The sequence below is a fragment of the Falco cherrug genome, chromosome 15, assembly GCF_023634085.1.
Source record: "Falco cherrug isolate bFalChe1 chromosome 15, bFalChe1.pri, whole genome shotgun sequence".
NCBI classification, from domain to species: Eukaryota; Metazoa; Chordata; class Aves; order Falconiformes; family Falconidae; genus Falco; species Falco cherrug.
In genome coordinates, this window is record NC_073711.1 from 2,213,989 (window position 1) to 2,240,571 (window position 26,583).

At 41.3% G+C, this 26,583-nt stretch overlaps 1 protein-coding gene and 1 long non-coding RNA gene across 9 annotated transcripts in view; one reads left to right on the forward strand and one right to left on the reverse strand.

Moving 5' to 3' along the window:
• Window positions 1–4,900, reverse strand: part of C15H8orf48 (chromosome 15 C8orf48 homolog) — a 114,309-nt gene extending 109,409 nt beyond the window's left edge. For all 7 annotated transcript variants that reach the window (XM_055727121.1, XM_055727120.1, XM_055727123.1 and 4 more), the window contains exons 1-2: window positions 4,651–4,900; window positions 2,316–2,438 (exon numbers count right to left, since the gene is read on the reverse strand). In XM_055727121.1, coding sequence (XP_055583096.1) covers window positions 2,316–2,438; window positions 4,651–4,900 — 373 coding nt within the window. The remainder of the gene's footprint in view (window positions 1–2,315; window positions 2,439–4,650) is intronic.
• A 2,712-nt stretch (window positions 4,901–7,612) lies between these two features.
• Window positions 7,613–26,583, forward strand: part of LOC114016611 (uncharacterized) — a 56,610-nt gene continuing 37,639 nt past the window's right edge. For both annotated transcript variants that reach the window (XR_003561155.2, XR_008735222.1), the window contains exons 1-2: window positions 7,613–8,720; window positions 12,068–12,145. This is a non-coding gene — a long non-coding RNA (uncharacterized LOC114016611). The remainder of the gene's footprint in view (window positions 8,721–12,067; window positions 12,146–26,583) is intronic.

A 26,583-nucleotide genomic window follows, 5' to 3' on the forward strand; every position in this document is an offset into this window, starting at 1 on the left:
ACTGTTCCAGAAGTACATCTAGCTGATGCTTGTTGCCCCGAATCCTGCATTCCACATCCTCTTCATTGGAGAGGAATAAGGCAGGAACAGGGGACAAGAACAGCAAAACCAGACACCAAAACAGTCATCAAGTCAGAGCCACGTATCATACAGCAGTAAGGTCACAAACCACAGAATACTTGAAAAGTAAAGCATAATAAACTGGACTAAGAAGCTGCTCTGATTACAGAAGCCCTCTGTGTACCAACAGAGATAAGCTAATCTCCATGTCTATATGCTAAACCCTGCTGTGTGGTTTATAACCAAGTGACCTACATAGATTTTGCTTTCTGTATGCAACTACATCTTTAAAGTATGACCTTTTGAATCCATATGAATGAAGGAAGAAAAATGAAGAAAACCTATATTGACTTTCCTTTTCCTTTGATGTCTAACTTTGATTTAATAGGAAAATAGGCAGGCATTTTGTTGTTGTTACGCTTATTAATACTCTACTTTAAGAAGAAAAAATATAGAACAGTCAAAGGAGAGAACTGTAAGAGGCAGTAACTGATAACTACTTTTCAGAAAGATTTTAACCCTGCATCTCAAGATAACATTTTCATTATTATCTAAATTGTTTGTACAGCTGAGCACAGCAGTTCAGATTAACATGCTGACAGTCTGATCAACAAACACATTGTTTGAAGAACTCCTGCAGGTAAAACAAAACTGATATAAACAAACTGAACTTTATTTTGTGATCTTCATGTTGATAGTGGTTGGAAGCACTGTAACAGCGTACCTGAAAAGCACTTAGCAGCTAAGATGAGAAGCAACAGGAGAGGCAGGCAAAACACAACGCATCACCCTATATATCAGCACAAGCTAATGAAATGGAACTGGCTACTCAAGACCGAGTGACCACGCTGACTCTCCTCGCCCATCAAAGTCCATACACCAAAGGCAGAATGTTCCCTTGTGCAGAACTATAAAAGTCTGAGATTAAGAGAATAAAATCTTCCCAAGTGTAACTTTCAAGGGAAAGCTCTGTAGAGATGGAAGACTTCCTCAGTGTTATACTGTTGTTTATCATTCATTCAATGAATCTGAACTCCATCAGGTCCTTTTCAATTTCTCTATGAATCAAGTGGTCACAAGATTCTGATATATTTTAGGAAGATTATCTCAGAGGAGCTTGCCAGGAGAAGCCTCCCTACTACAGATGAGATGATCTACATTAACTGTCTTCTCACTTGACTACGCGGCAGTCTTGGAAAGCCAGTAATAGAAGGATAAATGCTGAAGATGAGTCAGAAACTCATAACATTGACTCACCACTGTTGTGAATGAGCTATACAACCAAGAATAGCCTAAAAATGATCCTAGGTCATGTTTTCCCATGTTTTATGGACGGTTTGAGGATGTTTGTATGCAAATACAATGCCATAAAGTAACTAGGCAGGAGGATCTCCCAGGTTAATGTCTTACAGGTGACCTACAAAACTTCTGAGTTAGTTCACTTTTCATGTACACACAGACAGGAAGATTCCCCTTCTGCTTCAATTATTTTTTGCTCAACTACAGCTTTCTTGCTCTTTTTTAAAATTAAAAATAGTATCTCTGACCCACTTTTTAGAACGACTTAAGCAGGACTTGGATCCCACCATCTGCTCTCACCGTTGCTTGCATAACCAGTATATGCAAACAGCAACCTTCCTTCCTCCCTTTCCCTCTCCTCCTCCATACACTACACATCATTGTGTTGGTTAAAGCTGCTCCATTGTTCTTGCCAAAATTGGTGTCCTGCTGCCTCCCTCAGCTTGGGAAAGGAACTAAAACATGGCAAACAAGTAATTCCATAATTAACACAACGCATTAACAAGGGGAGGGGGAAAACATTTCACACAATAAATTCTGAAGTCTGTTTATTTTGGAGGGGAAAAAAACCCCAACCAATCACACACCTAGTACCTGTACAGCTGAAGAGAAAAAGAGAAAAACTAAACAGTCCAGTAAAATTTTCATGATTACAGTTAAATTTAAAATATGGATACAGTTTTTTAATGTATTTATCCAGATCTTGTCATAATGTATCACTAGGATAATGTCACTATGTCAGAAGCATCAGAGCCATGCGCGCTATGGGAGCCAAACTGCCTTCTGAGAAAGCATAAGAGAGGAACTGCATACTTAATTACCTGGTTCATTAAGCCAGGCTAATTACCTGGCTTAACTTTAACAGCTTGTATATAAAATTTAAGTCTAGTTAAAAGTTTACACCTCCTTTCAAAAGGAACAAGAATTATTACCTCTACTGAAGTTACTGAACTCACCAGCATGAGTTTTGATGATAAATTTGTCTTGCTTAATGCCAGCTTCTTTGTTTTTTAGATCAATCCATTTTCCCATGACACCTCCTTCCGTAGCTGCAGAATCCGCTACTTCAGAATGTTCATCTGCAATGAAAAAAGGTAGCTTTGAACATACATTGTAAAGAAAGCAGGACTGCAGAAAAACAAAGCAGGAGGCAAATAATCCGTTCAAAAGTGACAGTTTTCCCTGTCGAGGGAAAAGAAACCCCAAACCACAGGACTACACAGGTATCAGTGACTTTGGGGTGAAACGCTGAGCAAGCTTCTGTCCCACAAAGTTCTCATCTTGCTCATTTCTAATCACGCTACTGAACAACAATATAGGATGCACTGAGAAAAACAAACTCCTGCTTACAGCTTGTTGTCACATTCAATTTTATCTGTAATGCTAACTTAACCTCAATCTATGTCCTCCCTCATGGAGCCCCATCACTTATTTTCAGCCTTGCACAGGGTCTTCATCTGTGGCAGTACAAATACCCTCAGGAGCTCAGCTGAACTGTCGCAAGGTACTGATCCAAGTGAAAAATCATGTGGGACAGGGGCAATAAAACATCCGTATCAGCTCCCTGTTCTCCAGCTTGTTCCAGTACAAGTCCAGTTCTGCAGAAGCTAAGGAAACACCAAAGACAGGAAAGCAAATAAATGCAAAAAGACAGAAGACTTAAGAGGCCTGAAAAGTCACTGCCACTGACAGCAAGATGCATACAGCATGGTCCTACTTCCAAATACCGAGGACACTCAGGAAACACCTGACCTCTCTACTTTGTTTTCAGGATACCAACAGCAAATTCAGTGGGTTTATACAAGGAAATTGTGTGTCCCTACGGGGACACCAGCATGACAGGTTTTCTATAGCTTTTATTATATATATATGCTGTTCTCTGTAAGATATATACCATAGAAAGCAATCAATTTCCCAAAATATTTTTCTATGAAATATTCCCTAGTAGTATTCAGAAGACTCCATAATTTTATGAAACATTAACCTTGTAAAGATAAAAAGTGGTAATACTTATTAAAAAAACCTCTACGCACACAGCAAGGATTCCTCCTAGCATGCACTCCTTGACACCAGAAATAATGATTTCAATGGTTAGACATGCAATAATTTAAAAAACCCTGTTATACCCCAGAAGCAAATGGTTTATTAAAACCTATAAACTGTAGAAAAGCAAAACTGTTAAATCCATTAGACGATGTTCAATTGTATCAATGTAGCATAAATTGACGCCAAGGCAATGATCATCCTTTATTCAGATTTCTGAAGCACTGATACCTAATGCTATATTCTGTGCTACAATAAACAGGGTTTACTTCATGTATATTTGATGGCAAATTTTGTCCAGTATTGTTGGGATTTCATGCCTAAACAGTATTTTTAAAGGATTCTTAACAATATTACTGCAGAGTGAAAAAAAAACAACCAACAACCACCCACATGAACATGTTAGATAGATGAGGGACAGGAGGTACATCTCTAGTGGACTTGTCTATAGTAGGAAAAGAAACAGCTTCCCAATTTTAAAGTGTAGACAAGGCTAATTATATATTGGTATATGCCAGCTGATCAAGTTGAACTGAGTAGAATCAGATTACAAGAGTAACAGCTAGTAAACATTAAAATATATTTTAAATCTACACTAGTTTTAAAAACATATTAAAAGTACCGTAGGTAATCTTTAAGGCTATAACGTTTGTATATGCTGACAAGCTCCCAAATTAAAAAGATTTTACAGAAATATTCATCTCTTCAAGTACTCACAATACTTGCCAGACTAAACTTGGAGAAAAGGAGAATGTATGAGAATGACAGAGAAACCCACAAAGACAAAAGAAAACCTAACATGACATTAAGAGAGTTAGCTTATGTCCTGCTGTCTGCTTCTTTATCACTCATCTGATACAGCCTTAAGATACTACCTAGCCCTCTTTTAAGATTTCAGGTCCTGAAACTTTCCCTGTGCCCTTGGAAAAATTATTTTACAGCCTGACTACTTTTTATACATGGTAACTCAGTCAAGATATCTTGCAGATTATTTTTTTTTTTTACCGTGCCAACAGAATTTCAGCATCACAAGATCACTAAGGAAGGGTTTCCACGACCAAATCATACCCTTCTGCATGTAGTTATCAGCAGATCCACAGAGCACATAACACAGATCTAGTCAGCATACTTTGCACAGCAAGAACACTGTACGCAAATCTTACGGTTTTATTTTTGCTGATTCAAGTCTCTGCTGCACTGATTTAAAGATGTGAAAGGTAGGTCTCGCACATGGTAAGCTCCGCATACCTGCATGATTTTGGCCTGCTAACCTCGACACGCTGTCCAACGTATCTGACACAGCAGACCCCTCTAAATCTTCTGTGGAACAATACGATTCAGATGGTTTGCTTTCCCACTGCCTGCAGGCTTCTTCCTCCTCGCTGAAGGACTCAAAGATATCTTCTGCATAGTCCAAACCAGAGCTGCTGTAACTTCTGCTCAATTCCATTGGCCTCTTTGTGTAGCTACCAGAGCTATCTGCCGAGGCAGTTGTCATGGTGCAGCACGGCAAATAAAAACAACAGCATGTAACAAATACATTTATACAGGAAGAATGACTGGATTACTTATAGCAATGGGGGACATATGGAGGACTACTACAGCTCAGTTCACACCCAATTTAGCCTCCACAACAGGTGAATGAAATAACTACCTAATCAGCACCCTACATCAAGGCAACACCCTTCAAAGCACTACTGCTGATCAAAGTAGTGCACATGCAGATCTGCTGGGTAAGCCTTCAATAACAATTACCATTGACCACTAGCAATGAATTCTGAGCAGTGTCCCTTTCACATTTGTAGTGAATTACAGTAACACTTGGATAAAATCATTCATGAAAACAAAAAAAAAAAACCCTGAAAACACCAGTTTTTCCTAATTATTAAGCCTTTTGCCACTCAGAAATGCAAACCTTGTTCTGTTTAGATTTTATCTAGATAATTAAGACGAAAACATAGCCTTTCATTAAGATGAAAACATAAGCCAGCTGATGCTCTCGAATGAGGGATCACACTCTCAATGTGAAAAAGAGAAATAAAGTTCCCTAGATTCAAGCTCCAGGAACAAAACAGACCTAAGGTAATTCCCTATCATGTAACTGATTTATTTTAAATCTTTGTTCTTACTTATTTTATCCTTTTTTTTTTTTTAATTAGAATGATGTGATACCCCTTCTTCCTTTGAATTTAAGGACCTAAATAACTTTGTCCTGAATAATTTTGCTTCAATGTCTTCCCTACCCTCAGAAACTAAGGACAGTAAATGTATGGGCAACATCCCTCCGGAAAGATGCTTGCAGCAGTCAGCCATGGCTGCTTCATGAGAAGCATGGGAACCCCAGCGTGCTAACAGCAGGTAGACAAAGGCACTTCTTGTCATGCCTGAAACTCAGATATGCCACTGGTGTTTGTTACCGGGGTTTGGGCAGCTTCGTTTTAAAGGTGCTGAGTTTGGCCACTTCCCTACTGAATATGCTATGCTGCCTGTTTTACATGCCATATTGCTGCCAAAGTCTTTCTGCCTGCTGTGTAAAGACCCTGTGCCCCTTCAACAAATTCAGGACATCATTCCCAAGGCTAGACTTCCAAAACTCATCTGTTGCGCCAAATTTCTAGATCCAAGTTTCCTTTTTGTTTTAACACGGTCCCAAAAATTAAAGAACTGTTCTGACCTAAATTTTAAAGATTAATAAACATTAAGTAACTCTTTTGTTCATTATTCACCACTGATTCAGGCTGGAGATTGGTTATTAGGATCAGGTCTACTGAAGAAAACAGGAAATTCAAGAAGAGAGTCAGTGTTCCAGCCTGCCTAAGGAGTCACAGCTGCATAAACAGCACGGGGATGGTTGCGGAGCGAGATGAATTTCAGCAAGTAACAAGACTGGCTGAACTAGAAAGGCTTCATAATATCAGATATGACCGATACTAGCTCATTTTCACATTGAAAAATAGGTATTTGTTACAACACCAGCAGATAAATAACTTGGAAGCATTAAGTATACTTATAAAGAGCAAATAAAACATTTTTACAGACAACTTTAAAGCCCCATCTGCTATCATACAGCTTTTGTTCCTCACAAGGCTGAGGTAATACCCACCTTCACAGACTGGCAGAAAGCGAGCTTAGTGCTTCAGTAAGGGTTCTGAAAAAGAGAAGCCACAAAACAGTTCCAATCGCTTTGCTAAGGATGGCTCTGTCCTACCGACACGGTGACAAACCCTTGGCGCGGCAGAAGGGGCTGCCGCGACATGTCACTGAGCTTGCGACATGTCACTGGGCTCGGGAGGCACCTGAGGGAACGAGGCTCCCCCCTCTCAGGAGGCACAGATGTAACACAGCCCACTCGTGAAAAACCGTCACTTCCTCCAAATTACTGCCAATTAAGATACTCTCCTCCGTGCACCTTCAAGTTAAAACCCAGAAGCAACACAGGTGGGGGGCTGGGTTGTTTGTGGTGTGTTGGGTTTCTTTCATTTCACACTCCAGGCTAAAAACCGCATTTTTCAAACCGATTTAACACACGCTTCCACTGACAAATGTCTTTTTAGAAAACCCTACCGCGAACCTGGCCTTGAGGCTACCTTTTACCACACGGCCCGCCCCGGGCCCTCCCGCCAGCCCCGGGGCCTGGTGGCAGGACCGCGCCCGCCAGCGCCGCCGTCCCCTCAGCCGCGGTCCGGGCTGTGGCGGGCAGCCCTGCCCCGCCGCGCTCCGCTCCCGCCCGGAGCTGCGCCCTCCCGCCGGCCCCGGGGCGCCCGCCTCTCCTCGCAGCGGGGCTCCTTACCGAGAGCCGGCCCCGGCCCCGACCCGCTTCGGCACGGCCAGCCGCCCAGGGCGCTGCGCTGCCAACCGCAGCACGGAGGGGCCGGGGGGGCGCGGGGCCGACCCCGCTGGCGGCCCCGGCTCACCCTGGCTGGGCCGAGGGGAGCAGCGCCGGCAGCCCGGGCCCGGCGGCCTCTCGCCGGCTCCGCCTGAGGCACGGGGGCGGGAGGCCCGGCTGCCCTCGGCTGCGGCTCCGCCCCGCCCGGGCTGCGGGCACCGAGGGCCGATGGGGCTCTGCCGGGGCCTAGCGGCGCTGCGGGGGGTCCTGAGCGGCAACGGCCGCCATCGGCCTCAGATGCAGCCAGGGGCCGAGGGAGCCCTTGGTTAAAGCTCTGGCGGGCCGGGCCCCGCTGCCGCCGGGCGTGGGGGCCGGGCACGGGCGGGGTGGCGCGGGCCGTGGGGGGGGTGCCCCGGGGGGGCGCCATGGCGGGGGCTGCGGCCCTGGGGCGGACCCTGCCACGGGGGTAAGGTGCAAGCAGCCTGTGTTTTAGGGGGTGAGATCCACCTGTAGCCTGAGGTCTAGTTTCAACAGGTTACATTGTGGATAAAACCGGTTCTGCTGTATACATATATGTACACATGTATATATTTATATATACACACATATCTTTAATGTTGCTATTTCAGGTTTTCACTCTTTTTCTTTCAGTGAAGTCGTTATTTTTATCAAGAAAAGCTTATTCTTTGGTTCTGGGGTGCATAGTGTGGTGCATGTCTGCCACGTGTAAGTCACGGGGGGCTGTATCCTGACAAGCACCTCGCATGGTGTTTGGACCAACTGGCCAAGGTCTCACCTCCACTGAGAGCTCTAGGACACAGCTCTTGGCTTCCCTCCTGTTTGATGCAGTGCAGCATGGGGTGTTAGCAGCTTACGTGGATGGTGTTTCCCTTGAAAGAGACAACTCTGTGCTGCAGCTATACCTATCATATAAAGAAACTTTGGCCAGCATAATGAGATAGATCCGCAGTGTTGCAGAAGAGTAAATAAATGCATTGGTGCAGTGGAGTGTAAAGCAAAAGGATGTAAACAGGTCTGAGCACATATTCAAATGTTCTCGGATTCGGTTGTTCACTGCTTTCTGCAGACAGTGGAGTGCTTGGCGCTGGCCCTTTTCATCTAGCTTGCTTCAAAAAAATTAAAATAATTTAGATGTGACTAACATTTCTTTTACATTTGCCATCCATACAGATTATAGTAGTGGTCAGGTGTGCCACTGCAAATGGAAGGGGCAGTTATCCATACTGCTGGAGGTGGGAGTCAGCTGAATACCAATGAGACTTAGGCTGTCAAAACTACAGAGGGAGGAAAATGTGATTAAGGAACTATATGCTAGGTAGATCAGCAAAATCTGCATTGTGTACTAAACCTCTCCAACCCAAAGATTCACCTTTCATCAACTGTTATATTTTCTTTCTCAGGAAAGTAATGTTGCAAACAAGCTAGCAAGCACCCAAGCTGAATAAGATCAGTATCTGGAAGAATCTAAGAGGTAAGCTGACAGTTTTCATGCTCTGGGTTATAAATGGTGGTGAAATAGGGTTGGGAGAAGCATTACCTTTTCTTTAAAATTCTAATCAAGATGCACAGAATAACTAAGAGTAACGCAGATCCTCACAGTTCCCACTAAATACCTCCCTGGCAGCTTGATTCTTCATTATATATCATTGTCCATTTTTTTTAGTGGTAACAGCTGACATTAGATTATTGCTGACCTGGTTGGTATTTGAATTTATTCCCTAGAGGTTAAAGACTTTGTAGTTCCATGTTCTTGATCCTTTTTAAAATTCATAATTTTAAACCATGGAAAATATATTGTTCTATCAAGTTTATTTCTCTGACATTTATTCAGTGGAGAGTGTGATCCTAATATTAAAGGCTTTTGATTTGAAGCCTGGGATACAGATCATTCTTTTCACTGGTCTTCCCTAAACCAGGTCATTTTATCACTGTGGTTCCTCTTGTTGGGAAGTTAATATATTGAACAGCATAATTATTTGAACCAGGATTTGTTTTTAAAGGATTTGTGGGTGATAATAGATGGCTCAACCCAGTTGTGTCAGAAGGTATTACGATTTCCATCTGCTAATGTCATGGAGTTGGTCCTATACAGAGCCATAAATAATATTATGTGAGAAGCAGTGACAGGCTTTTACTCCAGCTCGTCTCTTTATCATATGTTAAATTAAATTTAAACACAATTGTTGAATTCCTTTGTGTGGGTAAGTGCTTTTTGATGTCTCCTTCTATTAAAGTTGTAATATCCCTTTTAACCAGAGGGCTGCATAAGAATTCATACTTGCTAGGTATGTTTCTCAAATAATCATAATCTCATTAATGTTGCCAGCAGAACTAATTGGGCTGTCACAACGAGATTCAGTATCCAGTTGGAGAATTATGGTGTGAGGCCAATGGAATTACGCATATTCTGATGGTGGAGAAAGTTAATGTGACTCATTAATGAGATGCTCATAAGCATTATTCTATATGAAAGGCAGGTAGTTTGAGGTTGGCTTTTTTAACTCTGGAAATATGAAGGACAAATGCAAGAACTCTTAGGAAATTTCAAAGCATTTGTTGACAGTTCAAGATACAATAAGGTTTTCTTTATCAGCACAGACATTCAAAGTACTGCCAGGCAGCACCTAGACACCATAAATCACTGATGAGAGTGGATAGTTTGAAAATATTACAAAGAAAATGCTCTAGGGCACGCAGCATCTCAGGAAGTCATCATTTAGGGCCTGCTGTATTTAAAATGGTCATTTCAGTTTCCATTAATTCACATCTCTAATTAGGAAATGGATTGATCTTTGCTTAAAGTTGCTGGAGACTGGCTGGTGTCCATGGCAGATCAGAAGTGTGCATACAAATTAAATGTTAAAACTGTCCACTAAGTTTCAGACAGAAAAAATTGTAAACCTATATTTATAGGTAGCCGTTCTTAATTATGCTATGGTTGGTAGTAGGAAACCACAATTAGCTGCATTTTCACTAGGCTTCATGGTGTGGAAAAGAAGACTAAAAATCTTTTGTGAAAAAAAGATGCAGACTGTCTCTTACTATCTTGTCCTTGGTCACAGTAGCATCTCTGCAGGCAGGTATGCTTTTGTCTTGGCCAGACTTGGTAACCACCCGGGGGAGAAATATCTAGTAAAGATCCTTTGTGAAGAGCATGACAAGTGTCTTTTTATGCCAAGCTTTTGTACAATGTGTTGCTTCTGTGAGATGCTGGAGAGTGTTTTATGCCTTCCCCAGCGTAACGTGAGGAAAGGTTGTCCTTAGGATGAGACACAAAACAGAAATTACCACTTGTGATCACAAAGCTGCATTCCAAGGCTTGGTATTAGCCTCAGTGCATAGGCTAAATTCCGGGTATCGTAACTGTCTTCCTAATGTTGCTTTGCGCTTTCAGCTGGACAAATATTGTTACTCACTGCGTGTCCTAACGTGGTGGTAAATAGCAAACATTTACCTTGCCATTTTTGGGTGCATTTCAATGCAAACTGCATGCATAGATTGCGGATTTCCTTGTGAGTCCTTTCTCCTTACAGTAGCAAGAAATTGCAATAACCTTGTGGGAAAACATCTGAAAATGCAATAAAGTTCCATTAGACAGCATTATGAAATATCTATTCATATATGTATGTACATATGTATTTCCATTTCTGCGGAAGCATCTGAGCTCTTCAACAGAGACATAAAGACCTGTTGGAGAAGGGACACAGCTGTGGGAAGTGCTGTCTGAAGAGCAGAGGAGACTGACCAGGCGTTTGAAAGTAATTTCTTTCAGAGGAAGTAAAACTTGTAGTGGAGGAGAGTTAAGAATTAGATCCACTCTTGATTTCTCAGAGTACTTCACTTGGAATTGTCTGTCTGCTGATCCTAAACCTAAGATGGGATGGGACTGAATCTCTAAATCACATCTTTCACAATAGTCTTGATCTTTTTGTATCTGAATGGATTCAGTGCTGCTTACAACAGCAACTTGAGCATAAGAAAGTTCCAATGCAAGATCCTCTTGCTTTCAGAGGTGCACAAAGGTGGTGTTTTTTAAACTCAGTCTGCATCCTTGTATACATGTTTGCATCAGTTCATTTTAATTTTTCCCCATTCAGAGTTAGTTATTGTAGGTGCGTTCAAGAAGATCCTTTAAATAGTTGGGTATTTGAGGCCAGTGGTTTATCATTGTGCTTCGGAGGAACAAAGCATTCCCTTAGATGGATGGGTTGGGGTTTTTTTCCTGAACATGACATGAATTCCTGTGAAAGAAGAGAGCTGGGAAACCCATAGAGTAAATGTTTGAGATTTTCTTCATTTTATTCTCTCCTTTTATAATTTTTGCTTAATGATTTCCTTGTGGACCATCCTGATGAATTCCCAGTGTGTTGCTGTGGGGAGAGCTTTCAAAGGAAAAGGCAAAGTCATCATACACTTTCAACAGATCGATAGTAGACATATTAATCAGTTTTCTTCACTAATAGGTTGACTCTCTTGGGAATCTTTCAGAATTTGCTTCAAAGTGATAAATTGTTTTGATAGTTCAGAAAATGCCTTAATTTAGAAATTGCAGCTTTTCATATTGACACACTGTTTAACCCATCATATATCCATCTATTGTAAAAACACAGTGTTTATTTGTTCTTTCACCAGCTTTTGTGATATTAGTCGTTGCTGTATTGAAATGTCCTACATGTGCTGTAAGTCATATTAGCCAAGGCTTTTTCTGTTTTTCTAATTCTTTTATTGGTGGAATATTATTTCTACTGGAGAAGGTGGAGTGATTTTGTAGTTCGTTCAGAGAACACCATTTTGACATCTTTGTAATCTCCTCTGAAGGCAGGCTTATTTCTGAGAAATGTTGTGGCCTGGAAGAAGGAACATCAATGATGCTCGGAGCATTTCCTTATTGGTAAGGTGAGTTGTTTCAGGTGATTGTATTTTTGGAGAAACAACTTCTGTCTTCCTTTTCTGGGACTGTTTGAGAACTCAGAAACTGGATGAAAATCTCAACTTGAGCAACCAGTTTCTGCCACTTAACTGTGTATGTATGTGTGTGCAGATGTTTGAGGACTTTAGTATCCTAGTCTAAGACAGACCTTCTCAATAAATACAGCCTCCATAATCTTAAATAGTGATTTTCATTGTATTGGTTAAGCTATTATATTCTTACCAGCAGCTTCCTTGAAACATGGCTGATGTTTCCAACTCCTGTGGGATAGGTAGCTGGAAGCGATCAGGCAAACCACTCGGTGCTTTGTGGAAAGTTCCACTAGACTGTGTGTTCAATAATGCTGCAGCTATTAAGTAAATTTATCATTCCCTTCAGTGTGTGTTGGTTATAAAGAAATCACAATTGTAGAATTGATAACTCTGAAGTCCCATTAATAGATTGGACCTCATAGATGTAAATTTTGGTGGTTTTTCTTTGGTCTCCAGTTACTACAGGCTGAGTGAGAGTTCATATTAGACACATAGGCACGCATATGCCTAAAATATTGTTAAAAACCAATTAAGTATACATGTGGGAACACATTTTGCACTGACTCATATAATTTTGAAGAACATTCAAAACATTTAATTGCTCTCAAAAGACATGCAAAATGTCTTAGTATTAGTGTTGCCACGTTATAGGTGGGAAGTCAAAGGCTTAAAGAGTACATGACTCCTTTAAGGTCAGAGAGAATGACAACCAAGACTCCTGAATTCTAACTGCAGCACTTCTTTCTATGACAAGATACATCCTCTTATTCATTATCTTTTTCATTATTATCTTTTGATAATGAAAAGTTGTCTAATTGGTTATCATTTTGAGTGAATCACCATATCACAGCATTCTCAAGTATGTATGAGATCAGAACTTTAAAAGTCCTATGCTTTTTTCCCAAGTTTAATAAGCTTACTGAAGGATATTCATGAAATAATTATGCACCTTCTGAGTAGCTGAACCACCTACAGAGGGAGAAGATAGACAGCAGGAAGCTGACATTGAGTTTGGCAGACAAGTTAAACGACGTGTGCAGGGGATTTCCAGTGCCTGTGTATGAAAGAGGATTTTCAGCAAGTATCTCACAAATATTGCCAAATGCAGTTAATATCTTGTTATGTGAACTAGAGAGATTTTCTCTTTATTTTAGAAGCTTGAGCATAGTCAAACTGTAATCCTTTCCATATGATACCATGTTGATCTTTACTGTCAGAGTTTAGGGATGGAGGGATCTCAATAATGAAAAAGGGTGGGAAAAGCAAAAGTAGTGCCTTTGGTTTTGATGCAGTCATCTGAAGGCTCCATGTACACTTGCGATTATGGAGGAAGATTAGAGTCTGATTCCTTTTGACTCCATGCACAGGCATGAACCAGATTTCCAAATCTGCATGTTCCCAACCTTCTTCTTCGTGAGAGTTGCTAGCCCAGATCTAGCTACCACAAGTGCCTGTGAACCTTCTTGAACTGCTGAGCTGCTTTCAGTCAGCTTGAATATCAGAAATACACTAACCCAATAGGATTGGCTCAGCTCTGATATGTACTCTTGAGTAAATCATTCTACCCCATGCCGGTAGACCAAGTTTCCAGCAGAAAATGAACTTGATGATCTGATTCTAATTAGTTTCTTGATTTAATGGCAGTAATTTTACTTTCAGGATGGTTGTCATTGCCCCAGCTAGCAGCAATAATAGAATTGGTTTCCTTGAAGGCCCATTTACAATGCATCCTCTGTTGAATCTTAAGCAATAACAAGCAGAAGCCTACAGTTATTTCAAAATCATGGTATTTATATGGTTAAAAGTGTCAGGCTATCTTGCCTGAGACTGCTGACTGGGAATTGCTGATATAAGAAAACGAACACTCATAAAGTTAAAATATAGTTTGGATTGATTCTATTGCAGTGTAAGATGATCATCTTTTTCTTTCATTGCTGATTTAAACACCTGGAAGTTAAAGTCCTCATAAAATTAGAAACAGGCAAACAAAATCTTTAAGGAAATTAAACAGCATGGGATGTGATGTGTTTACACCAGTATAAAACCAGAATGACTCCACAGAAGATAATTAAAAGCAAGTGAAACAAATTGACTGATCTCTTTAATAACCTAATGGGCAAAGCATCATTAAAGTATCATTCTATTTCAGTTACCTCAACTTTGTATGCTTTCAAAAATTATACTTAAGCTGGAGAGCTATAAAAACTTGTAGCTTAGTTATTTTCCTTAGAAGTTTAAAACTTCTAAGAATTTAGCTCTCCCCAGCTAGATTAGAATTTGATTAGGTATCTTCACATAGCAGTGCATTTTGAATTGTGGACTTCAGAGCCTGGAAACCTTTGCTTGAAAATCCCATCCTGCTAGCAAACGAGCCTCCTGAATCAGTGTAACCCTCTGTTTGTTATCAAAATGCTCGTGAAGGAAGAGACTGGGGCTACCTGGCAGTTCTGTGGAACAAATTAGACATACAGGAAAGAAGCTGGGGCATATCAAGTCTGAATAGGTGTGGTGGGAGAAGTGTTTAACTTGATTTGGTGGAAGGCAGGTTTTTGTGCCCCTGTGATTTGCACAGTCCATAGATTGATTCAGCTTGGGAAAGTTACCTACCCCGAAAACCTGAAGGTACTGGCTAGTCTGTCAGCTCCTTGTCAAGCTTTGTTCCCTTCATTAAGAATATATCTGCATCCGCCCTTCTTTTGTCCTGTATTAAATGGAATTTTCCATTATTACTCCGTGCACCTATTTACCTTTATAAATTCTTCAAACTGAGGAACACTTACAGCCGAAACCCTGAGCTTTCAAATTCTTCATTCATAGAACACCTGCTGACTCCTGTGATAGCTCAACTTAAAAAACTCTGCTAGATTGTTCCTGAATTTTGAAAAGTAAAGTACATTTATAGTCTTCTCTCAGCTATGGATAATTACATAGACTGATCAGCTGCATACTTATTTATGGGTTAAGGTGTTTGCATGCATGTAGTCCCTTGGGAATGGCTTGTGAAATAAAGGCCACATTGATCCAATATTGTATTTTGTACGTTTATCGTTAAATATTTAAAGCAGAATGATTGTAAAGAATGGATGGAAGCTGCATTTTGAATGGAGGTTGTGATGAAAATATGTAAACTGGGAAAAGTGTTAATGCTGAAATGTGCTGCCGGTTTTAATCAAAAAAATGAAGCTTAAAGATGTATTTCTTTTTTATCAGGAACTTGTACTCATGTTCTGAAAAATTCACAGATTCTGAACATGTTTAGATCATGTATGGCCATAGAGATACATAACTCACAACAGCAAACAGATTTTCTTTTCGCAATGCTCTGTTATAACCAGATAAAGTATCTAACAATGTATTACTCTAAAGTGCAGATCAGAAAAAACAACAACTAATCATAGTCAGAGTAGAGGCTTAAGATATTAAAACCATAATTCAGCCACCAAGTTGACAGAGTAAGATGAGACAGTGAAACTGTGGCACCGTTAGCATGTAACAGAAGCTGTTACGTGTTTTTAAATGTACTCTGGCTGAATAAAATTGCTTGTCCTTAGGGTCTTACTGTCCTGTTGGTCCTTTCCAGCATCAGGGAACATTAAGCACAAGAGCAGGCTTGTGTCTAAACCCAAAAAAATGGCTAGATAAGGTGACACTGACCTAGGCTGGTATAACCCCAGGAGTTACAGAAGCTTTAAAAAGCTAGGCTGTTACTTAAACTTTATTCTCTTCCCTTACAGCTATATAACTACTTAGCAGGAGCCAGCCACAGCTGCACACTATCCCCATCAGCCAACCCACCGCCCCTGAAGCTGGCCCACAGCTATATATTATCAATGTTAATTAACCTGCCTTCATTCCTCTACAATTCCTCCCCTTTTTTTTTTTTCTTCTTAACATTTCATACCTTATGTTTTTAACAATCGTCACAACCTTTTTACAAATAAACTTTTCATACAGCCCAGACAACTTGGCCCTGAATTTTTTTCTTCTTAACATTTCTTGCCCTATGTATTTAACAATCACAAGAACCGAAGCATACCTGTCCCGTTTTCTGGCTTTCCATAGCAGCACTTGCTACAGCTGCGTGTGATAGTGAAACACCAGTGCAGGGTATAGGCCCCTTCTGGTTTGGTTGCTCATTCAACTCCTGTTTATAATAGTATTAATCTAAAATCATTGTACTGCAATAAAGGTTCAGTTAAAGCAGTTAAACAAGTTGGAAGTGCGAGCGTAGTTACTACTAGGCAGATGCATGTGATTGATTTATGCCGTGAATTGGGAAACCATTGTGGTGACTGGATGGAAGGAGTGTCACTGCTGACCCGATGGCTACAAGAGGCAGGCCATTGCAGAATTTTCTGTGAAGAACAGCAAAGCATCCTACCTGGCTTGCTCTACAGAGGCAACCACTACCTGGCCTCCTGACAGGGAATTTCTGCAGAGGAGCCGTGGTGTGACAGGGCTGGTTTGCTCCCTAAAGGCAAAGGACAACAGTGGGGTGAAGCCCCCTGGCAGGAGGCTGCAGGCAGTGAGGGCTGGCAGAGCTGCTGCCCGCTCAGTGCCGGTTTTGAAGACAAATGCAGAATTTGCTGGCTCTCTTGAGCAATGCTAACAATTTCCAGCGATAACTCAACCTTACCTTTTTGTTTTAAAATCAGTATTTTTGCCAACTTACTGTGAAGGCTTCCTACTTGGTGTACAGATGGAAATAATTTAAGAGCTTAAGGTCTTCATTTATTTTCAGTACTGGGATCTTTTTCCAAAAATGGCCTGGGAAGTTAGACTAGGAAACCATTCTTGTTGCAATTGTAGCTACTGCTGCTGAGCACAGTGTCCCCGTCAGATACCCTGTGTTTTTCTGGTTTCCCCTGCGGATTGGCAGGCTTGGGTAGATGTTTCTGCAGGCACAGCTACTCTTGCTGGCAATTATGATCTTTGCAGCCACCTCTAAAACAGTCTCCCTCTGATTCATTCCTGACCTGTGTGATCCTATCAGACCCAGTCTCTCCCAGGCCTCTTACCACTGTTGCAATAATGTGGTCAGTGTTAACTACTACAAAGAAACACATTTTAGTATCTTTTTATTTATAAAGGAAAAGACACCGGTAGAGTCACAGCACATAACAAACTTAAGTGTTGCTTCCAGACAGACGTTCCGATGGCTTCAGGTGCCTCTGCATTATTCAGTTTGCATATTTATTGCTCTGTTGTTTGATAGACAGGGCATATTTGTCTTTTAACAATAATGTATTTGTTGTTAGAAGCAGAATATGATAATGTCTGTCCTTGGAGTGGTAGGCTATGTAGGGAAGAAAAGGAAGTGGGGAAGTTACAGTACCAAAACATGTAGGGTAGTTATTTTTGATTGGATTGTTAATCTCCTAAAGCAATTTGCCCTTTCCTTTTAATACTGGTCTGCACTGAAGATCAGATAGTAATTAGACCTTAAAATAATGGGTATCAGAGACAGGCCTATAACAAAAATAAAAGTATGATAAAAAATGGAAAATAAAACTGTCGGGAGATATTATAGTTTTAATGCTTGCATTGAAATGAAAATGCCAAACATCAGTGATAAAAGGCAAAGTAAATATTATAACTTCTGTGGATTCAGTCCTATCATGTGTTCTGGAAATCTGGATATTGTTTTAAAACAAATTATTTATGATGATACTCCTTTAAACACTGGCAACAACAATCCTCTGTCTGACGGGAGAGGTTTGACTTGGGTATGAAAGGCACCATCCTCCCCCCAGGGCAGGTGAGGCTGGGGATCTGTGTGTGATCTCCACATGCAGACATTGCTAATAGTCACTTTTAATTATAAAGATAAAAGGTGTTGAGATAAGTGTGGATAGTGAATTTCAAATTTAACTGCATTCAAACAGATTGCCCAGAGGAGTCATGGCATCTCTGTCCTTGGAAATATTCAAACCTCAGTTTGGGCCCAGTACTGAGCAGCCTGCTCTGGCTGACTGCTGTGAGCAGAGGGTTGGACTGCACGGTCCCCAGAGGTCCTTTCCAACCTCAATTACACTGTGCTTCTGTGAAGTGAAAGGTTGAAGACATTACTTAATCACAGAATTACAAAAAAAGTTGAAGGAGCTGGCCTGTAACCAAACTTGGCCTGTGGTGCTAGAGGACAAGGAGACTTTGAAACACCGGGGTCTGTGGAGGGTGAATATAACTGATTCTGCATGCCAGAAATGCCTGCTGAGCAGGAGCTTGCTGTGTGCAAGGAATAAAGTGTATCTTTAATGAACAGAATCATTTGGTTCAATGGAATAAAAGGGAATACATCTTTCCTAAATATTTTTCATAGGGGACCTGAAAATACCTTGCTTAAAAAAATATCACGCAAACAAACATGCACAGGGTATGGTCTGAGGGCTCTTGTTTATACCTGACTTTTGCAGACTCCCACATCAGTGGTAATTTGTACCTAAGTGTCTGTGGGCAAAATTTTGATCTAGGACCAAAAAAAAAGAATTAAAAATAAAGTATTCAAGACGTAGTGACCAGAGTAATGTCAACAGATGGAATCAGCTGCTGACATGAAATAGCCCCATGAGAACTGTCTTTACAGCATCCCATCAGAGAGTTTGCTCAGTAGTTGTCCCAAAGAAAATGCACATGTTGTACATGGGTATCCTTTGCCTCTTTCATCTCCCCGCCGCTGCAGACCAGAGGGATGTCAAGTCTTGCGGAGACAGAGGCCGTTGCTAGTCACCATGAAGGTGTCAGGAGTGCCAAGTTTTCCCTTTTATTGACAAGAAAGAGACACTGCTGCAGTTGCTTCTTACTGACAGTACAAATTCAGTGATTAGCCAGCCTGTACATTTTTACTAAGGATGAGCAAACTGCCAATTCCTTTACGAAGAAGAAGGTGTTTTCTCATTCACAAGATGGTAACGTGGTTTTGGTGCACCAAAATTTGTGTGTCTGTTGACTGAGTCCCTAGAGGTGAATGAGAACAAATAACCTCAGAGTGCTGCTTTCATCTGCCTCTTTGCTGCCATTCAGGATCTTTGTTTCCCTGTTCTTTGCACATTAACAGATGCCCAGCTTACTTGCTTTAATGCTTGTTAGATGCTTAGGCTAACTTGCTTATGCAGTTAAGCCTAAATTGCCAATCAATTATGAAGAGAAAGAACGTATATGGATTACAAGTGTCTTGAAGGCCATCAGTATTTATCATCCAGGATGTAATATACTGGCCTAATGGTAAAAAACTAATTTTAAAAGTACCTGCTGTCTCTCTTGGCTTTTCTGTTCTAATGGCAATGCAGTACTGTAGCTGACCTATAACGTATGATGTTTTTAACAAAAGCCGTCATAATATTCCATGGCCAGCTCTTTAACAAGTGCCTTTTATAACCGTTTCTGGTTTTTAGTATGGTAAGTCTTGTGTAGCAGGCATGGCTGGATGTGGAAGGCATGGCCCGAGGGCCTAGGAAATCTAGCAGTGTTCTCATTTAGAACTCTGTTTTGCTCTCCCCTAACCGCAGCCAGGAGCAGAGCTGGTGTCAGCTGGTATGTAGAATTGTCTGGGCTGGCTGTTGATCGTGAACACTGTGCAGAGCGTTACGTCAGTGAAGTGCTCATCGTTCTGATCTGTAGTGAGAGCAGAGGGTCAGGGGCTTTGGGTGCACCCGTGCCGCAGTCAGAGGTGTCACCTCGTGTAAGAACACCCAGTAAAGCTTTGAACTAACTACTTGGGATACCGATTGCAAAATAGGTGCAGGAGGAAAGAAGTCGTGTCAGGCTATACCCAACCGTATGGGCCAGTCTTAGGGCTAAGAAAGGCAACTTACTTCAGTCTTAGAGCCAGTGGGAGTATAAGCAGATTAATGTAGTAGTGCCAGGGCTTCAACAGCAGCACATCCACAGTGACCTGATTTACAGAGCTATGGATTGTGCTAGGGAGATGAAGTGAATTTTCCCAGTTCAAGGAGGGTCAGTGCCCACTGTGCTCTCATCCTGTCCTCTGCTGACAGGACGTCTCTCCATTGTTTATAATTTCTCTCTGTGTACATGAGAAATTCCGTGTTTCAGGATGTTTGAAAGCCAGAATCTATTCTGATCTGCCTTTTTCAGCATACTAAAGTAAAACCAAAGATCTAAACAATGCTGTATTTTGTCATATCCAAATTTTAATGCTGAGACTTAAATCCATGTGTATTTATTAACTACAACATATTAACAGTTGTTTAGTTGTAAACATCCCTCCTACTGTTGATGCATTTGTAGTGTGAAGGAGACCAGGGACTTCAGAGTGCTTCCGAAGCCTTAAGCATACTGCTTCCCAACCAAGAACATTAATGTTTGTTACATACAAAGCTATTGTGCCTTCTTTCCATGCTTCATTTCTCCCTGTCTGTAGATGAGTGTTCAAAAGAGCTGGTGGGTAATCATACTCAATCAAGTATGCATTTAAGACTTCACTTGCTTCTTTTAGGTAGAGCCCCCTCATTCTGTACTTCAGCGTCACTGAAAAACAATAGAGAACTGAAGATGTAGAATTTAGATCTTGAAAATGTGCTTTGCAGTCCTAGTTAACTCTCTCATTGTCCAAGTCTTTGTAATCCTTTCAAATTGCAGAAGTAAAAATTGTAATGAGTGAGATTTATCAAAAAGATAACAAAGCCTTAGGCAGGGAGCTGGCCATTGACCTGTGTGTACTACAGTTACAACAGCCAACAACAAAAGAAAAGTGGGTGGGGTAAAGGTTAAATATCGGGTGCCTTCGGTGAAGTAATGCAATTTACATTAAACCATTTAGGTTTAGTCCAAGCCACATTACCTCACATTTGGTAGGTACTCCAGACAGTGTGTCTAGCCCAGCTGAAAGGGGGTAATTTGCTAAAACTGTAACTTGGTGCGGTTGCTGAGCCTGCTGTAATCTGGACCAAGCCCCTCACCATAGATGTTGAGACCTCGCTTGAAACAATCTGAGTGTTGAGACCCTGCCAGTGACCACAGGCAGACTGTGCAGCAGAGAGTGCTGACACCCAGCCGCACAGGCGAACTGTACAGCAGATGAGTTTCATGCGTTACGATGCCTAATTGCGTCCTGCCAGGAGCAGCAACACAGCATTGACGCTGCTCGGTGGCATGGAGTGGGGAAAGCAGTACCCCCGTGTCTTCTGCCCAAACAGCCCCTTTCCCTTCCCAGCCACCTTTCCATATGTCAGGGGCCTTGTGTTTGCCATCTACTCTGAATCAAACTTCTCCCTAAACCACTAAGTTATCCTTTTCTGCCCGAAGTTGCCAGTGGCAACACTAGCCTCTACAGACTGATTGCCGTGGATGATACTTGCTGTAGTTCTTCCAAAGAAACTGCGTCTTGACAGAAGAAATTGAAGCACAGGCAATGCTGTTAGCGATGTGAAACGGAGTCTGCCTCTGTTTTTTACGGTTGTATCATAATGCTGTGAGGGTTCTGTTCAGCAGGATCAGCTTCAACATTTGGTTTCTCTCTGTGATTCATTAAAGAAGAAAACCTACCCGGGCTCGCTCAGATGGCTGATGCTGTTTGGATGATGACAGTGTGCAAGCATAAGATGCTCCAGAGCATTGTTATCATGATGACATGTGGGGGATTGTGTTAGGGATTATTTTTATTTATTTACCAATACCACATAAGAATGTGAGGGTGTTTATTGCATTAGTTGTGCATGCCAGAAACAAAGAATTCTAGAGTCATGATAAACCTGAAGCAATCTTTTTAAACAGTGGATGGACCTGCATTTAGGAGGGGGAGAATCTATTGGAAGCTTTTTAATTGTTCAGGCATGGAAGAGAGACAAAAAAGGTTGCTATTCATTACGGTGGTTAGGTTTTACAGCACATAGTTGCTGTCTTTGGTTGGGATTTTTTCATGCTGATGATCTGAGCTTCCTTTCTAAGCAAAATTTCTCCCTAACCCAGCATATCCCTTTGGGAGACTTCAGCCCCTTGGCTGGTTGATAATGTGATTGCAGATGTTTGCTTTTTTAAGCAGATTACTAAGGCTGAATGTGATACTGATATTTAGTGGTTGTTATTAGGACTTGTGTTTCTACAGATCTGGGATGGGAATTTTAATTTAATCACTACAAGTTAGAATTACGAAGTTCAGATAAAATAAAAAGTATTTGCAATTATGTGGCTGGAGCCTCTTGAGAGATCTAAAATTCACCTCAGGCAATTATTCAGCAAACGTGCTTTCCAGTTCTTAACTTGCCTTGCACGATCCTTCTCGAAAGGAACTCAGGTGCCCTACCAGTGCTCTCCTGGCCCCACGAGAGCTGATGATTTATGCAGACGTGAGGGGGGATCTGAGGGCCGTGCTCACCAGTGTAGGTTTCAGGAATAATCTGATCTCTGGGATGAAATTTTTCTAGACAAGCTTCCTTGTTTCCTCCTCCTTTCCTCACCCACATGACACAATGTTTGGAACAGGACTACCGTTGTACAGGGGCAGCAAGATCAGGCTCTGCATCTGTTGGCCTTGTTGTACTTGCAAGTGACATACTAGCAGTTGTTCTTGTGATGTCTGAACAAGTTTGTATCCTATTGTGGAGAGAGCCAAGAAATGCAGAGCTGCTCAAAATCTTTGCTATGGAAGATTTTCAGGAGCTCTTACTGAGGGATTTAGAATTACTTTACTTTGAGATGTTAATAAACGAAACTGCCTGACAGTATTCATGGATTGCAATGTGCCCACCTGCCTGAATGGGAAGTACATGCAGAAAAAAATAGCTTGCCCAGAGTCACTTAGGTAGTAGTAGACAGAAGTAGAAACTAGATTGTCAAACTTCATTTTGGCATTTTCTCCTGTTGCACTATGCAAATAAAGAATATGTCATTTACGTATGATGAGGAAGGAGATCTGTGAAATCAGATTGCCTGAAAAGTGATTTAATTTAGAACACTCTTTGAACAGAAGTAGTTCATTACTTGATGGTAAAGTTAGTGTACAAATGCTGTGTGTACACACACGAGGATGTGACACTCAGACTAGTAGGTAATGTGTAAGAGCCCACAGCTGTGGTATTCCCTGATTCCCTTCCTCTCCAGAGCTGCCCCCACTCGGCATGTCATTCCTGTAGCAAAGCTTGCTGCTGCTGGGCCATGGTCTTTTTCCATGGAGGCAGCGGTAGATTGCTCTCATTTTCATTTCTGTTCACTGTAATATGGCTGAGAGAGCCGATTGGTTTTGTCTCTTTCCATTTGGTATATAGGAAGGATGCTCTAACTGTTAAATCAGATTACACCTGAGCAGAATTATAAAAGTCTAAAAAGCACTCGAGAGAATGACTGCTCTCACATCTGGAATTAACACCTCTAGAGAGCAAGAATGTAAGCAACACCCTCACCCTCAATAAAATTCAAGGCCATTTTCTTTGCATAACAACCATGAAAGTTACGACCACTCCCTGCTGACCAGTGGACAAAGAGAGAGACCTATAGCGACATATGTCTGGGAAGGAGCGATGAGTATCTTCAGGATGGAAGCTCTATAGACTGGGAGCTCTATAATTCTGTTAGCATTTTAGATGAACTCCAGAGCTTTTACAGATTTGCATTCCTGCATGCAGATACTTACACATAAATGCTAAAATATCTTCTATTTTCAGCACCAGAGAGCTAACCTCTGCTAAGCAAAGCACTAGGGACCAGAGGCACCACTTAGAATAGATTAAATTCCAGCCACAAAGAAACATCATTTGGATTTTTCTTGCAGGAGACACCATGCTCTGTTTCTTCAAACCCCAGAGTATGAATAAAACTTAAATTATTGAGGCAAATAGCTTAGGGAGTTTCAAATAAGGATTAGACAATTATATGAATAAAAATAGGCAGGATAAAAAGAGAAGGGCTATCAATTTGCCTGCATTTGCTTATACATTCATCACCAGGATACAAGTAAGATAAAAATCCCATCAGCATTGCCATCAGGGAGATCTCGCAGGAGCAGCGCTATCTCTTGAGCAGTGATTTTGGGTGTGTGTCTAGGTTGCTAACTAGAGACATTTTAAAGAGACACTGTCTTTCAGGAGGTGGCTGTTTTGCTCTTTGTGACACCCAGATTCCTTTATTATGTGAAGATATGATGCCTTAAATAGCTAAACATTTTTGAATACCTGTTTCCTACGAAACAAGTATATTGCTAATCCTCTGGGACGGATCTGAGCTCAGAATAGATTGTTCTTGCTCTTACGTTTCAACTTCTGCCTAATATAGATAGTAATTATTCCCTAGCACCAGAGGGAAAGGGAACCTGGACCCCTTCAGTCTTAGCACTGTACAAGTGTTACACGTGCCACAAAATCTGGATGAAGAATTTCATCTTTAGGTTTATCTTTAGGCTTAGCCTAAGTGCCCGACATAGCGAAATATCAGGCTACTCGTCTGAGGTGAGCAAAGAGTATGCTGATCTCTGAGGGCTGCTCACGGTAGAAGCGTAACTTGGATGTCTTAGATCACCTTCTAGAGGTTTCTCTGTCTTTGCAGCGACTCTAGAGAGAACCAAAGCAGACTGAATATCTTGCTGAAGCCGTAGCTCATCAATGCACAGGCTTTGTTGGCTCTGCCCGCTGAAACGGTTCCCCTTCTCTCACGCCGAACTGCTTCTTCCCAGCTCTGCTCTCCCTCTTAGCTGTGCCAGCCCAGCTCCTTCTTGGGACCATGCTGGAATATGTCTCAGTCTCTTTTTAGCATGTTACCCAAATATGCCTGGTGTCACACAGTTCTGTTTTCCTCTTCGAAGTGGCAGCTTACATTGAAACAGATTTGTAGCTTTCTGGACACTTCACAGATGTCAGCAGTCTGTCCACCGAGGCTAGTCAGAGCCTTATAACGCAAAAAATAGCCTCCTTCTTCCTAAAATGGTGATACTTTGCCAATAAACAGGGGATGTATTTCCATTAGATTATGCCATTACAGAATTCGTGACACATAAGATGAACAATTTTGGTTCTTTCCAGTAGAAAGAAACAATGCACATTCAGGCTCAAGTGAGAATGACATTGTTCCCTCTGTGTTTTGGGAAATGACAGCTACCGAGAGGATAAACCCAGAAGAATGGCTCTAGATAAATCTTTATCTAAATTATCAACACAGAGTTTCTCTCTCACTCTTTCTCTCATTTCATAGACCATTGACCAATATTCCCGTGCAACCATCTTTTAATAGAAAAGAAAAATTTCCTCCTAGGCAAGGGGAAAATAAATGAAAAGATTATTTGCTTGGACAGATCATCTGAAGCAGGGAAATCAGTTAGGGTTATTTATTCAGCAAAAGAAGCAGGGGCACCGGATGACAAAAAATTACTTATGACCCAGGAGACACTGGCAAAACACTTTTTGTACTTACAGGACCTCTGCTTATATTTTTTGTGTTGTGATACTAAAACAAATGCGTACTCCTTTACAATAGCCAGCTCTTTTGTTACCACCTAGGGAAACGTCTGCATATATCAGGGTTGCTGGATGAGTATCTTTGCTCCTGAATTCTTCTGTGGTTGAGACTGAGTAATCATGTATGATTTATCTCTGAATAACAGTATCTAATAATAAATTATCTAATTGATTAATGCATCCTGTAGCAGTGAGTCTGCCTTTCACCAGCTGTGGGGTACCTGTGACAGGTACTGCTGGAGTTTTCCCTTTCCTTTAAAATCTTTTCGGTACTGCTCGTCACAACAGGCTGTTGTCACTGGTTAGCTTAGCAGTGCATTGACATTTTTCTCCAGAACAAGCTTGGAGGGAAAGTGTAATATATGGTTAAATAAAATCATTTACAGCAACACCTGTAGAAATGATCACTGAGCATGTAGGGAATTTCCACGCACGAGCTGTGATCAGCCCCAGATGAGGTCTACAGAAGGTGCTCTACAGTCTTCTGTGATAGCTACTGTAAATAGAGCCACATAAAACCAGCAGTCCATATTATTAGGCAGACACTGATGTGATCTTACTGCTATCTACAGCCCCATCATTTCGCAAATGAGAGGATAGTTCTATATAATCTATCTCCAATTTTACCATGACATCCTTCAGCGGTGTGACTGAGCAGAAATGAATCATTTCATTCTCCGTCATAGTTAAACCCCTTCCAGGGTTGTACTAGGGTGACATTAAGAAAGAATTTTAAACAAAAACATGCCACGTAGTGTTTGGGCAAGGAGGAGATGGATGCAGAACAGCAAACAAGTGGATATAGAGGCAGACTTTCTCTAGTTGACAGTTGCCTGTGACACTGAGATTCAGATTCATCTGGAAAGATGTGACCTCTTTAAAGGGAGATTTTTAGGATCTAGTTTTGCATTTTGTCTTTGTGTTGGGTCATTAAGCCACTGAATATCCCTTGTTGCCCTCCAGGAGCTACAG